Consider the following 13,413-nt stretch of genomic DNA (forward strand, 5'->3'; position numbering starts at 1 on the left):
GTGCAGGGAGTCGGGAGGATTCTCCAGTGCAGGGAGTCGGGAGGATTCTCCAGTGCAGGGAGTCGGGAGGATTCTCCAGTGCAGGGAGTCGGGAGGATTCTCCAGTGCAGGGAGTCGGGAGGATTCTCCAGTGCAGGGAGTCGGGAGGATTCTCCAGTGCAGGGAGTCGGGAGGATTCTCCAGTGCAGGGAGTCGGGAGGATTCTCCAGTGCAGGGAGTCGGGAGGATTCTCCAGTGCAGGGAGTCGGGAGGATTCTCCAGTGCAGGGAGTCGGGAGGATTCTCCAGTGCAGGGAGTCGGGAGGATTCTCCAGTGCAGGGAGTCGGGAGGATTCTCCAGTGCTGGGAGTCGGGAGGATTCTCCAGTGCTGGGAGTCGGGAGGATTCTCCAGTGCTGGGAGTCGGGAGGATTCTCCAGTGCTGGGAGTCGGGAGGATTCTCCAGTGCTGGGAGTCGGGAGGATTCTCCAGTGCTGGGAGTCGGGAGGATTCTCCAGTGCTGGGAGTCGGGAGGATTCTCCAGTGCTGGGAGTCGGGAGGATTCTCCAGTGCTGGGAGTCGGGAGGATTCTCCAGTGCTGGGAGTCGGGAGGATTCTCCAGTGCTGGGAGTCGGGAGGATTCTCCAGTGCTGGGAGTCGGGAGGATTCTCCAGTGCTGGGAGTCGGGAGGATTCTCCAGTGCTGGGAGTCGGGAGGATTCTCCAGTGCTGGGAGTCGGGAGGATTCTCCAGTGCTGGGAGTCGGGAGGATTCTCCAGTGCAGGGAGTCGGGAGGATTCTCCAGTGCAGGGAGTCGGGAGGATTCTCCAGTGCAGGGAGTCGGGAGGATTCTCCAGTGCTGGGAGTGGTGGTCCATATGCATACTCCTGGCCACATTCTGACTAGACTGTTTCTGACCTCACTCCATACACTTGCATTGAGCGAGACAAGCCCATCTAGTTGGAATGTGGCAGAGAGCATGCATATGGCAAACTTTCTGTCACAGGATCGCTGCTGCCAGTGCCGATACTGGAGAATCCTCACAGCACACAGTGGCACATTGTGAGGATTCACAAGTCTGCAGACTTGTGATTTATGAATGGATTTAAAGGGGTTGTCTGGTCTAAAGCTACATCAAGTGCATTAGCAACATAGTCACTATTCTGTAAACATGAAGCAGTCATCAGGTTTGAATTTAAATCCATGACGACTTGCTGAGAAGCTGCATGTCAGAGGTGGGATGAAGGGGCAGCATTACAGGCCGCTGGCACGAACTATAAATCGCACTGTTGGTCCTAAAAGTTCTCCTTGCACAGGTAGAGTTTCCCCCGCAGCATGGGAGAAGTGCAGGGGCACTAATCTGGCGGAATCTAGCTGGCCACCTTCAGAGAAGTACTTACAGGCCCTAAATTTAGCAAGGAGTCTGCAAGTGTGAGCAGATTACCTAGGAAACTGAGAACAAACTAACGGAGAGGATTTTTACTCCAAAAAAAAAAAAAAAAAAAGGTCTGTTTTTCTCCGACAAGAATCGCAGAAATGTTCCCTGAACAGTGATCCGTATGCAATGCGAGGATGCGATTTTCACGCATCTAAGCATCCGCGTGACATCCGTATGGCGCGAGTTTCTCTCCAGCTTGCAAAATGGACATATAATGGATCCCGGCCCAGAAAATCATCAATAAATAATGTGGAAGCCTATTTATTGGCTCCACAAGTTCCATCCTACAAGTGAAAACAACTGCGTGGTCTCCAGCACAATTTTCTTCGCCAGAGAGGGAAAGCCAACGGCTGGGGCCAATATTTTTAGCCTGGGAAGGGGTTAATACCATGGATATTCCCAGGCTCTGAATATCAGCACGCAGCTGTATATTTAGCCTTTGCTGGCTATTCTAATAGGGGGACCCCCACAAAAAATGAAGTGGGGTCCCCCTATAATTTATAGGCAGAAAGGCTACGCAGACAGCTGCGGGCTGATATTCATAGCATAGGAAGGGGCCATAAATATTGACCACCCCCCGGCTAAAAATATCTGTCCCCAGCCACCCCAGAAAAGGCGCATGTGTAAGATGCACCAATTCTGGCACTTAGCCTCTCTCTTCCCACTGCCCTGTAGCGGTGGCATATGGGGTAATGGGGGGTTAATGTCACCTTGCTATTGTCGGAGTCTGCACATGCTCAGTGACATCAGTGGTAGTCACTGAGGCTGCGCAGCGGCCCAGCCTGACTTGAGGTGAACTCGGCAGCGTGGGAAAGTTCAGAAACTTTCCCACACTACAGAGTTCACGTCCAGTCCGGCGGGGAGGCTGCGCAGGCAGCTTTTCATTCATTATACACAGTGGTTTACAGCTGGGACAGTAGCATTAGCATCGCTCCCTGTTGTAAACTATTTAACCCCTTGAGATGGATTGCAGCATGGGACTTGACTGTACAGCAGACAGGTATGGGATATTGTTGCTTCGCTTGGATTGGGAGTGTAATAAAGATGGAAAACCTGTGTTTTTTTAATTATTTCTCGCTTTATTCTTAATGTGTGTGTATTTTTTTAACCCTTTCATATTATTGGATTAATAATGGATAGGTGTCTTATTGACACCTTTCCATTATTAAACTGGCTTAATCTCAGTGTGTTCTGATTTATTCACACTGCGGGGCGGGATCTCGGCCACACGCAGGCGCAAGATGAATTCCATCAGGTGATGTGAGTCGAAGGGCAGCGCAAACTGCGTATGCCCGCAAAAGAAAAGCACAGCGCAGGCGCCGGGTATGTTACTGAAGACAGAGGAGGTGGCGCCCGGAGGGGCTGACTGATGGCTGGGAGGCAGTTGTGTCGAGCGAAAAGACATGCCCCCCGAACAGACTAAAGGAATGGCGCGAAAATTATAAAAATTAATATTGCTGCGTTGGAAGGGAGCACAAAAAGAAGAGCCACCTTCACAGAATGCAGCATTAGTGATGCACAAGGTGGCTCTTTTAATTAAAAACGCCAGAGTGGGGTGACAGGTTCCCTTTAAAAAGTTAATTACAGTTCTTCAACACAAAAAAAGTGAAACTCATTACATAGAGGCATTACAGAGTGATCTATTTCAAGTGTTTATTTCTGTTAATGTTGATGATTATGGCTTACAGCCAATGAAAATCATTATCTCAGTAAATTAGAATCCTTTATAACACAAGCTTGAAAAATTATTTTAAAATCCGAAATGTTGGCCTACTGAAATGTATGTTCAGTAAATCCACTCAATACTTGGTCGGGGCTCCTTTTGCATCAATTACTGCATCAATGCCTCCGGCATGGCATGGAGGCGATCAGCCTGTGGCACTGCTGAGGTGTTATGGAAGCCCAGGTTGCTTTGATAGCAGCCTTCAGCTCGTCTGCATTGTTGGGTCTGGTGTCTCATCTTCCTTTCGACAATACCCCATAGATTCTAGGTCAGGAGAGTTTGCTGGTCAATCAAGCCCAGTGAGGGTAAGTTCACACAGGATGTTTTTGCTGCTTTTTTTTCTGCAGCAAAACCGGATCATCTTGGCAGGAAAGAAGCTGCGTCAAAACGCAGGTTTAGGTGCATTTTTCTTGCGTTTTTTGTTGCGTATTTGTTGCGGTTTTTTTTTCCTCTTTGTCCATGCTAATGTCCTTCGATTTTCAGCAGCAAAAATGCAGCAAATAATGATACCTGCGTTTTTGGTGCATTTTTTTCAACACCCATTCAAGTCAATGGGTGAAAAAACGCAGCAAAAACGCTGAAAGAAGTGACATGCTCTATGTCCAAAAAACGCAGCAAAGCACAAAATACTGATCAAACAAAAAACCAATGTGTGTGCATGAGATTTCTGAAATCTCATAGGCTTTGCTGGTATTGTAAAAAGCAGCTGAAAATTAGCATAAAAAAACGCAGCAAAAACACCCTGTGTGAACTTACCCTGATACTGTTTTTCTTTAAACCAGGTATTGGTACTTTTGGCAGTGTAGACTGGTGCCATGTCCTGCCAGAGAATTAAATTTGCATCTCCAAAAAGCTTGTTGGCAGAGGGAAGCATGAAGTGCTCTAAAATGTCCTGGTTACATAGTTACATAGTTATTAAGGTTGAAGGAAGACTTTAAGTCCATCTAGTTCAACCCATAGCCTAACCTAACATGCCCTAACATGTTGATCCAGAGGAAGGCAAAAAAAAAACCAAGACGGCTGCACTAACTTTGGTCTTGATAAAAGAGTGGACCTACACTAGCAGATGACATGGCTCCCCAAACCATCACTGTGTACCTCTCCACTCTTTCTGCAGACTCTGGGACCTTGATTTCCAAGTGAAACGCAAAATTTACTTATCTGAAAACACCTTCGACCATTGAGCAACAGTCTAGTTCTTTTTTTCTCCTTGGCTCAGGTAAGACTATTCTTGTGTTGTCTATTGGTCATGAGTGGCTTGACACAAGGAAGGCGAAACTTGTAGCCCATGTCCTGGATATATCTGTGTGTGGTGGCTCTTGAAGCAATAACTCCAGCAGCAGTCCACGCCTTGTGAATCTCCCCAAATTTTTGAATGGCCGTTTCTTCACAATCCTTTCAAAGTTGCAGTTATCCCGGTTGCTTGTGCACCTTTTTCTACTACACTATTTCCTTCCACTCAACTATCCATTAATATGCTTCAATACAGCACTCAGAACGGCCGGCTTCTTTAGCAACGGCCTGTTGTGGCTTACCCTCCTTGTGGAGTGTGTCAATGACTGCCTTCTGGACATCTGTCAAGTCAGCAGTCTTCCCCATGATTGTGGAACCTACTGAAACAGTCTAAGGGACCTTTATAAACACTTAGGGTGGTTTCACATTTACGGTCAGGAGGGCTGCGGATGGCAGCATACTTCCTCCCTTCTTCCTCCTTGAAGACCCAACTACGCTCCGCCTACTTCTCCATGCGTCCTGCGCTGCCCTGCGTATCTATCTTTAACATTGGGTAAGCAGGGATGTGCGTTGTATGTGGATGCGTCCGCATGCGGCGATTTGACGTGTGTGGCGACCACACGAAAACACAAAATTGTGTGTGTTTACATCTGTGCCTGACGTCCACAGATGGGGGTTGTGCTCCCAGCCCAACACCGTACAGGACGATTGGCATTTGCCACAGAACACCAGGATTTGCAAATTCGCCACTGGTGCCCTGTGCTCTTCACAGATGAAATCAGGTTCACACTGAGCACATGTGACAGACATGACAGAGTCTGGAGACGCCGTGGAGAGCATGACGTCTCCAGCATGACCGGTTTGGCAGTGGCTCAGTAATGGTGTGGGGTGGCATTTCTTTGGAGGGCCGCACAGCCCTCCATGTGCTTGCCAAAGGTAGCCTGACTGCGACTGCCATTAGGTACCGAGATGACATCCTCAGACCCCTTGTGGGACCATATGCTGGTGCTGTTGGCCCTGGGTTCCTTCTAATGCAGGACAAAGCCAGACCTCATGTGACTAGAGTGTGTCAGCAGTTCCTGCAAGATGAAGGCATTGAAGCTATGGACTGGCCCCCCTGTTCCCCAGACCTGAATCCGATTGAGCACATCTGGGTATCATGTCTCGCACAATCCACCAACGTCACGTTGCACCACAGACTGTCCAGGAGTTGGCAGATGCTTTAGTCCAGGTCTGGGAGGAGACCCCTCAGGAGACCATCCACCGCCTCATCAGGAGCATGCCCAGATGTTGTAGGGAGGTCATACAGGCACGTGGAGGCAACACACACACACACACACACACACAACTGAACATCATTTCCATGTCTTGAGGCATTTCCACTGTAGTTGGATCAGCCTGTAATGTGATTTTCCACTTTGATTTTGAGAATTCCAAATCCAGACCTCCATGGGATTTACATTTACATTGATCATTTTTATATTTTATTGTTCTCAACACTGAACAACTGAAATATTTCATTCAGTGATATCTAGGATGTGGGATTTAGTGTTCCCTTTATTTTTTTAAGCAGTGTATAATCCAACTGAAAGTCAGATATATTTGGTTATTTGTCTATATAACCCTCTTATTCAAATTCGGGTTAAAGATCCTCTGAAGGAAGCACCCTGAAACATCCTTTTTCACACTCCACGTGGAGGAATTTTTTTTCTGGGAAAGGAAAATCACCTCCATGGTATTACAGACAGGCAGCACACCAGTGGAAGAATCACCCTTGTTTGCAAACTTTTCCCAGTGTTGTGCCTCCTTACACAACCATACCAGGTGAGCAAGATTCAAGTTGCACGTTTCTCAACAAGAAATATTCATTTACTGCGCTTAGATAGTGCTCTCCATCTTTCCCCTCATCCTCTTTCCCAGAACCTCATTCACACTGACCATGTAGTTTGTTATACAACTCTCAACTTTATAACCAAGTCATGCCCACATAGAAATGTAATCCAACCAGGACGATGCAAAGACTTCTACTTTTTGGAGATCTTTTCAGGAGAAAATACTTTTCAACTTGTAAAAGGAAAATGTGTGACTCAACAGAAGTTTAGCATTTGCCATTGCCCCCGTCCATTCGTGCCATCCTTATCTAGGCCTATAAAGAGACCTGAAGATCTGTCAGTCATTCCAATCCTCTGTGTAGTATTGTGAGGTTACATGCAGCAGTGCAGTAGATGGAGATTACTGTGCTGTTCCTTTCAGGATTAATAGCTTTCTGCAATCATTGCTTAAAAATTACAACATTTCTATTTGACTTTCATGTCCTAGCATTTCCAAAAAATTAAATTAAAAAAAATTATATAATTTTATTAGAAAGCTTAATAAAAATGTTGCTTTTTTTCCTCCAGAAGTGTCCCTTTAACTCAGACCTGGGAATACTGCAGCCCACATCTCGCCTGCCTATTGTTCCAGTCAGGTCCACAGAGACAGCTGAAGGGCTGAAACAGTGACCCATTGGCTGCTCCATGCCCTCACTCACTCGCCTGCAGTCCATACGCTTTGCAGTCACTGCAATCTGCATTCTCAGGATGTAGACAGCGGTGAATACATTGGTGAAGGACAGGGCCATCAGCTCCATCTTGCACCAATCAGCCAGAGACAGCAGACACGATGACGTTATTTCATCGCGCTGCTGTTGAGACTTAGTGCAGAGGAGACAGGATGTGGTGGTTTTTTTTTCCATGTGTATGGGATATTTGTATGGAAGAGGCTATGTGGGGGCTCATATTGCATATAGAGAGGCTATGTGGGGGCTTATATTGTATATAGAGAGGCTATGTGGGGGCTCATATTGCATATAGAGAGGCTATGTGGGGGCTCATTGCATACAAAGAGGCTATGTGGGGGCTCATTGCATACAAAGAGGCTATGTGGGGGCTTATATTGCATACAGAGAGGCTATGGGGGGCTCATTGCATATAAAGAGGCTATGTGGGGGCTCATTGCATACAGAGGGGCTATGTGGGGGCTCATTGCATACAGAGAGGCTATGTGGGGGCTCATTGCATATAATGAGGCTATGTGGGGGCGCTCACTGCATATAAAGAGGCTATGTGGGGGCTCATTGTATACAGAGAGGCTATGTGGGGACTCATTATATATACAGGTGCTATGTGGGGGTTCATTGCATATAGAGTCGTTATGTGGGGGCTCATAGCATATAGAGAAGCTATGTGGGGGGCTCATATTGCATACAGAGAGGCTATGTGGGCGCTCATTGCATACACAGAGGCTATAGAGAGAGGCTATGTGGGGGCTCATTGCATACACAGAGGCTATAGCGAGAGGCTATGTGGGAGCTCATTACATTTAGAGGTGCTATGTGGGGGCTCATTGCATATAGAGATGCTATGTGGAGGCTCATATTGCATATAGAGAGGCTATGTGGAGGCTCATATTGCATATAGAGAGGCTATGTGGAGGCTCATATTGCATATAGAGAGGCTATGTGGAGGCTCATATTGCATATAGAGAGGCTATGTGGAGGCTCATATTGCATATAGAGAGGCTATGTGGGGGCTCATATTGCATATAGAGAGGCTATGTGGGGGCTCATATTGCATATAGAGAGGCTATGTGGGGGCTCATTGCATATAGAGAGGCTATGTGGAGGCTCATATTGCATATAGAGAGGCTATGTGGAGGCTCATATTGCATATAGAGAGGCTATGTGGAGGCTCATATTGCATATAGAGAGGCTATGTGGAGGCTCATATTGCATATAGAGAGGCTATTTGGGGGCTCATATTGCATATAGAGAGGCTATGTGGGGGCTCATATTGCATATAGAGAGGCTATGTGGGGGCTCATATTGCATATAGAAAGGCTATGTGGGGGCTCATATTTCATATAGGAGGCTATGTGGGGGCTCATTGTATACAGGAGGCTATGTGGGGGCTCATTGTATACAGGAGGCTATGTGGGGGCTCATACAGTATATAGGGAGTTGGTGTCTGGGCTTATAGGGTTTATAGGGGGTTGTCAGCATACTTAATTATAGTCAACATTAAGCGATATAATTTATATTAATTGTAATTAATATTTTAATATTAATATTGAGCAAAATTAAGGTCAGCCTATCGGTTTGGCCTCCACAGTAATGGTCACTGTTGTGGCCCACTGGGAAAATTAATTGCCCACTCCTGCTTTAACTGATAAGAAATCAAGAAATATGTCAGAATCTGAAACTCTTACATGTTATCAGACAAAAACCACAAAACTTTGCTGGACAGCAGTGATCAATGCGGAGTAACATTACAACATAAGGAAAGGTGACAGCTGAGGAAAGGTTTGGGGAGACCTGATGCAGAGGAATTATCGACCACTGCATACAGAACACATTACAAAATAGAAGGAAATTGAAGGCTATTGTGAGAGACCAACCCTCTGTGGAGATTTTCTCCAGATCCGAGCCGAGGGCTCCCTCTGGCAGAGTCGTCAGAATTTTCTCTCCAGGGTGAGAAGCAGCAATACTCAGGGCCTCGGTTTCTGACGCTTCCTCTGCGTGGAGGGGAGGGCAGTTAAATAACTATGCTCACGTCTCAAAAAGACAAGCAACAGGAAAGGAGAGACAGGCACTAGCCAAAATCCGCATTCAGTCATGGCAGTTCTTTGAAAATTAGATCTCTGGTGGAATAGGACATAGATGACCTTTTATTCCCTTCTTACCTAAAATTTGCTCATACTAACACTCATCGGGTTAGGGCTTATTTGGCAAGTTATAACGCTTACCGAATAAGCTGCAGAGGGAACCCGGATACATGGAGCACACCGGCTGATCAGCTGTTTGGCTCCACAAATGCATGTGTTGCGGCTGTGTGACAGTCACAGCACATGCATGGAGAGCCTGTTTGTTGGGATCTCCATGCATGTGTCGTGACACATGCTGCTGCGGCGCCGAACAGCTAATCAGCCGGCGCGCGCCATGTATCCGGGTTCCCTCTGCAGCTTATCTGGTAAGCGCTGTAGCTTGCCGAATAAGCAGGGACCCGAGCAAATTCGCTCATCTCTAGAGTCCGGCTCTGACAACCTTTATGCTTAAACATTCCATTTGTTGTATACTAGAGGCTTTCAGGGTAGTGTTAACTATTAGAGGGAGTCTTTTACTTTTCCCCATAGATTCCAGCTATGTGCAGGCACAGTCTTCTTTCCTTAGCACAATGCAGAATTTCGTACACTGGGGGTTCTAAAGAACATCCACAATGTGGATGGCACAGAGTAGCTAGATACTACATGTGGTGGCCAAGTGACTGATTTATTCCTGCAAGCAGGTCTTTCAATGGTCTCTGGCAAGAATTTGCCAATTAAAATGAGAAAAAATAAATAAATAAATAAAAAAATCAGTGAATAGCAATAATTGAAATGTTAAAGGAGGAAATTACTGAGAATTTGGTGAAAAACATGCTTGAGATAAGAATTTACTACTTTATTGGACATGCATGACCTCTGCAAATAGAATAAGTGTATAGAACGGTTTGATGTTACTAACCTGAGTTTTCTAGCCTTGTTTCATTGCTGTCAGAATCGTCATGAGGCAATGTGGAACTAGGGGCGGCCGAAGTCATCACTTTATTAAAGGGGGGGGGGGGGGGGGGACACACAAAAGTGACTGAAGTTTACTAAGGCTCCGTACACACTAGCATTATGATTATGTTTACATGATGGCGGCAAGACAGGAATACCAGAATAGTTTTCAAAAAGATAAAGTCCTGACAGGTCACTACAAAATATAGCCTGCATTTTATATATCTTACTTACCATTGCAGGGTGCAGTTGGACCCTTTGGTGTGGGCTCGGGGAATTGAGGCGGCTGTCCTTGTGGGGTGCACTTACATAGTAATGGGCAGCCCACCTGATCTAATTGTATGGGGGTCACTAATATGTTGTACGCCAGATACTGCGCACTACATCTGTGTGACTGGTGCCATATACAAGCCATATCCGGGTGCATTTATAACATTACCATGAATGGCAGATGTGCGAGTGGATGTTCCATCAGTAGTTTGCAACTCCTAGTTACAGATTGTGCAAATCAATTAGCTAGTGGAATTGAGTAAGCAACCCAGATGCAGCTTGGGGTGCAGTGAAAACCGCCGCTGCAGTCTGCAGTGTCCGCTATATCTGGACCAACAATAATTAAAAAATGGAATATTCGATCATTGACTTGTGATCCCAAGAATAGACCAGACGATAATCTTACATTTAACGACCAGCCATTACAATTTTAATTAAACTGGTCTAAAACTACTTTGAATAGAAGTTGCCTGTTACCTGTGTTTTGTTGGGACAACTGTGGGGCAGGCGTAGTTCCAGATGCCGGACATGGTAAACCCTGCACAGTCTTCACTTTTTGAGGTACAGGACGAGCAGCAAGAAGGGCCTGCTTGCTGAGTTCCATCAACTCTTTGCCAAAAAATGCTTCCTGCGGCGAGAGGACAAAATGTTATCTAATTTTTATTTTAAAAGAAAAGAAAAGAATTATGAAAAATATTTTCTACATGAAAGTGCAACAGTACCAAGTCTACAATAGTCATCCATTCATATTATCTGACTTATCAATCTGTCACTTGCAAATAAATATGCTTTTTATAAAAATATTGACTTTGTTTGCATCATCCATAATTTTAGTTATGTTGATAATTCAATTCACAAAACCTAAGGAACGTAAGCACATTAAGCAATTTACTGGAAAGAATGCAATGCTATAAAAGGTGTTAGACAATCAATATCAAAGCATTGAACATCCTTAGGATAGGTCATCAGCACCATAGTGACTGGCTGGGGACTGCACATCGCCCTCTATTCAAAATAGGAGTGGATCTGCAGTACCCCACTGTGGCCACTATGCAGTGGACAGCGCTGTGCAGCTCCACTAATAAGCACAATCACCCAAGCACTGGTGATCAGCGGGAGCTCCAAGTGTTGGACCCTCAGACAACCACTTTTCTAAACGAATGCTTTGAAATACACACACCAGTCAAGGGCTCATTCACATATCAGTTCACGTATGAGTTCTATCTGTGGGTTTCTTTTTGTGTTTTTTTTTTGTTTTTTTTGTGTGCACCTTTTATAGTCTACGGGCCGTCCACATGACTTTGGCCCAAGTCACGATTTAAACTCACCAGTGCAAGCCAATCAGTCCGTGAAAAAAATTGGACAGCACTAGGATGCGGTGTGGTGTCAGATCGAAAGTTACTTTCACAGAAGAAGCTTGAAAAGCCTCCAGTTTTTTTTTGCTTTTCTTTTGTATACGAAGTAATTTTTTTTTTATAAAAACTGATGCTGACCAATCACTGACGAAAATTAGTTTCTTGGCGCTTAAGAAAAATTTCCGCCATCTGAATGAAGCCTAAGATCTTGGCTTTTAAATTATAACAGGATCAAAGCTCTTCGTGAATTTAAGGGGAATTAAACTCAGAAAGCAAATGGAAAACTTTAGTAGCTTCAGTGCCCGTGTATGTGTGTTGGTATGTTCACTTAATGGAGTGTTGTAATTTGCACATGACAGCAGAAAGAATGGAAGAACTGCATGCAGAAACACAAGGGGATTTTTGTTATAAAAAAAAAAAAAATGGCCCTCGAATGCAAGAAGGTTTAATGTTTGACTAACTTGCTGGACACCTACTTTCAGAAAATATATGGGGACCTGTTCCTTTCCTGCTCCTTGTATGCACAACCAGAGAGAACATTTATTTAACCCCTTGTCACACTAGGAAGTGAATTAACATCCTGGGAAGGGATGTGCAAGTATGGATGGGGCTCAGTTGGGAAGCTCCCTCTACACAAGGCTGATGCCAGCTAGATTACATAGCCTACATCTTGCATGCAACGCTGGACGCGTCGTCCTGTCCGAAGTCGGGATGGGCGGAGCCTGCGCAGTGTGGCGCTGGAGTCAGTATGTGTGCATACCACACTACGGCGCCATTTTAATGAACAACTGTGTGAATTCGCACCGGCCATCGCTTTTATCACTATGGCCGGCGTGTGCGCACTGCTATGCTAACATAGTACATTACTTCAATAAAATAGCGCAGAATCAGCGCATGCGCATACCGCGATCTCTGGAGTCTTTGAAGACACTGTATATGCAAATTCACAGTCTTAAAAAAAAAAAAAAAAAATGGTGCCAAAGTCAGATCGTGCACATACCGTGCTTTATTTAAGTATTGTACTACAAAATTAGATGTACCGATAAAAATGCTCACCCCAGGGAGTAGAACAAGTTCAATAGCTAGTCTGTCTAGAATAGATGTTAACCATTTAGATGCCGTTATGAATCGGCTCTAATTGCAATTGTGGGATACTAAATGGGCTACAATGGCAGTCCTCCAATGCTGGTATTTAAGGACTTCTGTGAAGCTCAGCCACAGGCCATGCTTTGTAGGATACCTAGATTTACACTATATACCATATTTTTCAGACTATAAGACGCACTGGTCCATATGACACACCTAGGTTTTAAAGAAGGAAAATATCCCAAAAATTATTGAAACAAAAAATGTGGTAAAATACACTGCTCAAAAAAATAGAGGGATTTTTGGTTCTTACCGTAAAATCTCTTTCTTGGAGCCTTCATTGGGGGACACAGGTAACCATGGGTGTATGCTGCTGTCGCTAGGAGGCTGACACTATGCAAATAAAGAAGTAGCTCCTCCCCGGCAGTATACTCCCTCCGACAGGCACCAGGAAACTCAGCTGGTGCAAATGCAGTAGTAGGAATAGGTAATCTAAAACTCAACCTATGTACCAACCCACAACAACGGCACGTTAGCCAACACGGTACAACTTCAAGGGAGGGTGCTGTGTCCCCCAATGAAGGCTCCAAGAAAGAGATTTTACTGTAAGAACCAAAAAGCCCTCTTTCTTTCTCACCTCATTGGGGGACACAGGTAACCATGGGAAGTCCAAAAGCAGTCCCTAGGGCGGGTATTCTGCAGAAAAAGAGGAGTTAGGTTGGCCGGTCAGAAACCGCCGCCTGTAGTATCCTCCTACC

General features: G+C 45.3%; 1 protein-coding gene across 1 annotated transcript in view; it reads right to left on the reverse strand.

Moving 5' to 3' along the window:
• Positions 1 to 13,413, reverse strand: part of KMT2D (lysine methyltransferase 2D) — a 244,352-nt gene that overhangs the window by 109,451 nt on the left and 121,488 nt on the right. The window contains exons 23-24 of the mRNA XM_077297477.1: positions 10,692 to 10,842; positions 9,910 to 9,987 (exon numbers count right to left, since the gene is read on the reverse strand). Coding sequence (XP_077153592.1) covers positions 9,910 to 9,987; positions 10,692 to 10,842 — 229 coding nt within the window. The remainder of the gene's footprint in view (positions 1 to 9,909; positions 9,988 to 10,691; positions 10,843 to 13,413) is intronic.

This window comes from Ranitomeya variabilis, chromosome 3, assembly GCF_051348905.1.
Source record: "Ranitomeya variabilis isolate aRanVar5 chromosome 3, aRanVar5.hap1, whole genome shotgun sequence".
Lineage (NCBI taxonomy): Eukaryota > Metazoa > Chordata > Amphibia > Anura > Dendrobatidae > Ranitomeya > Ranitomeya variabilis.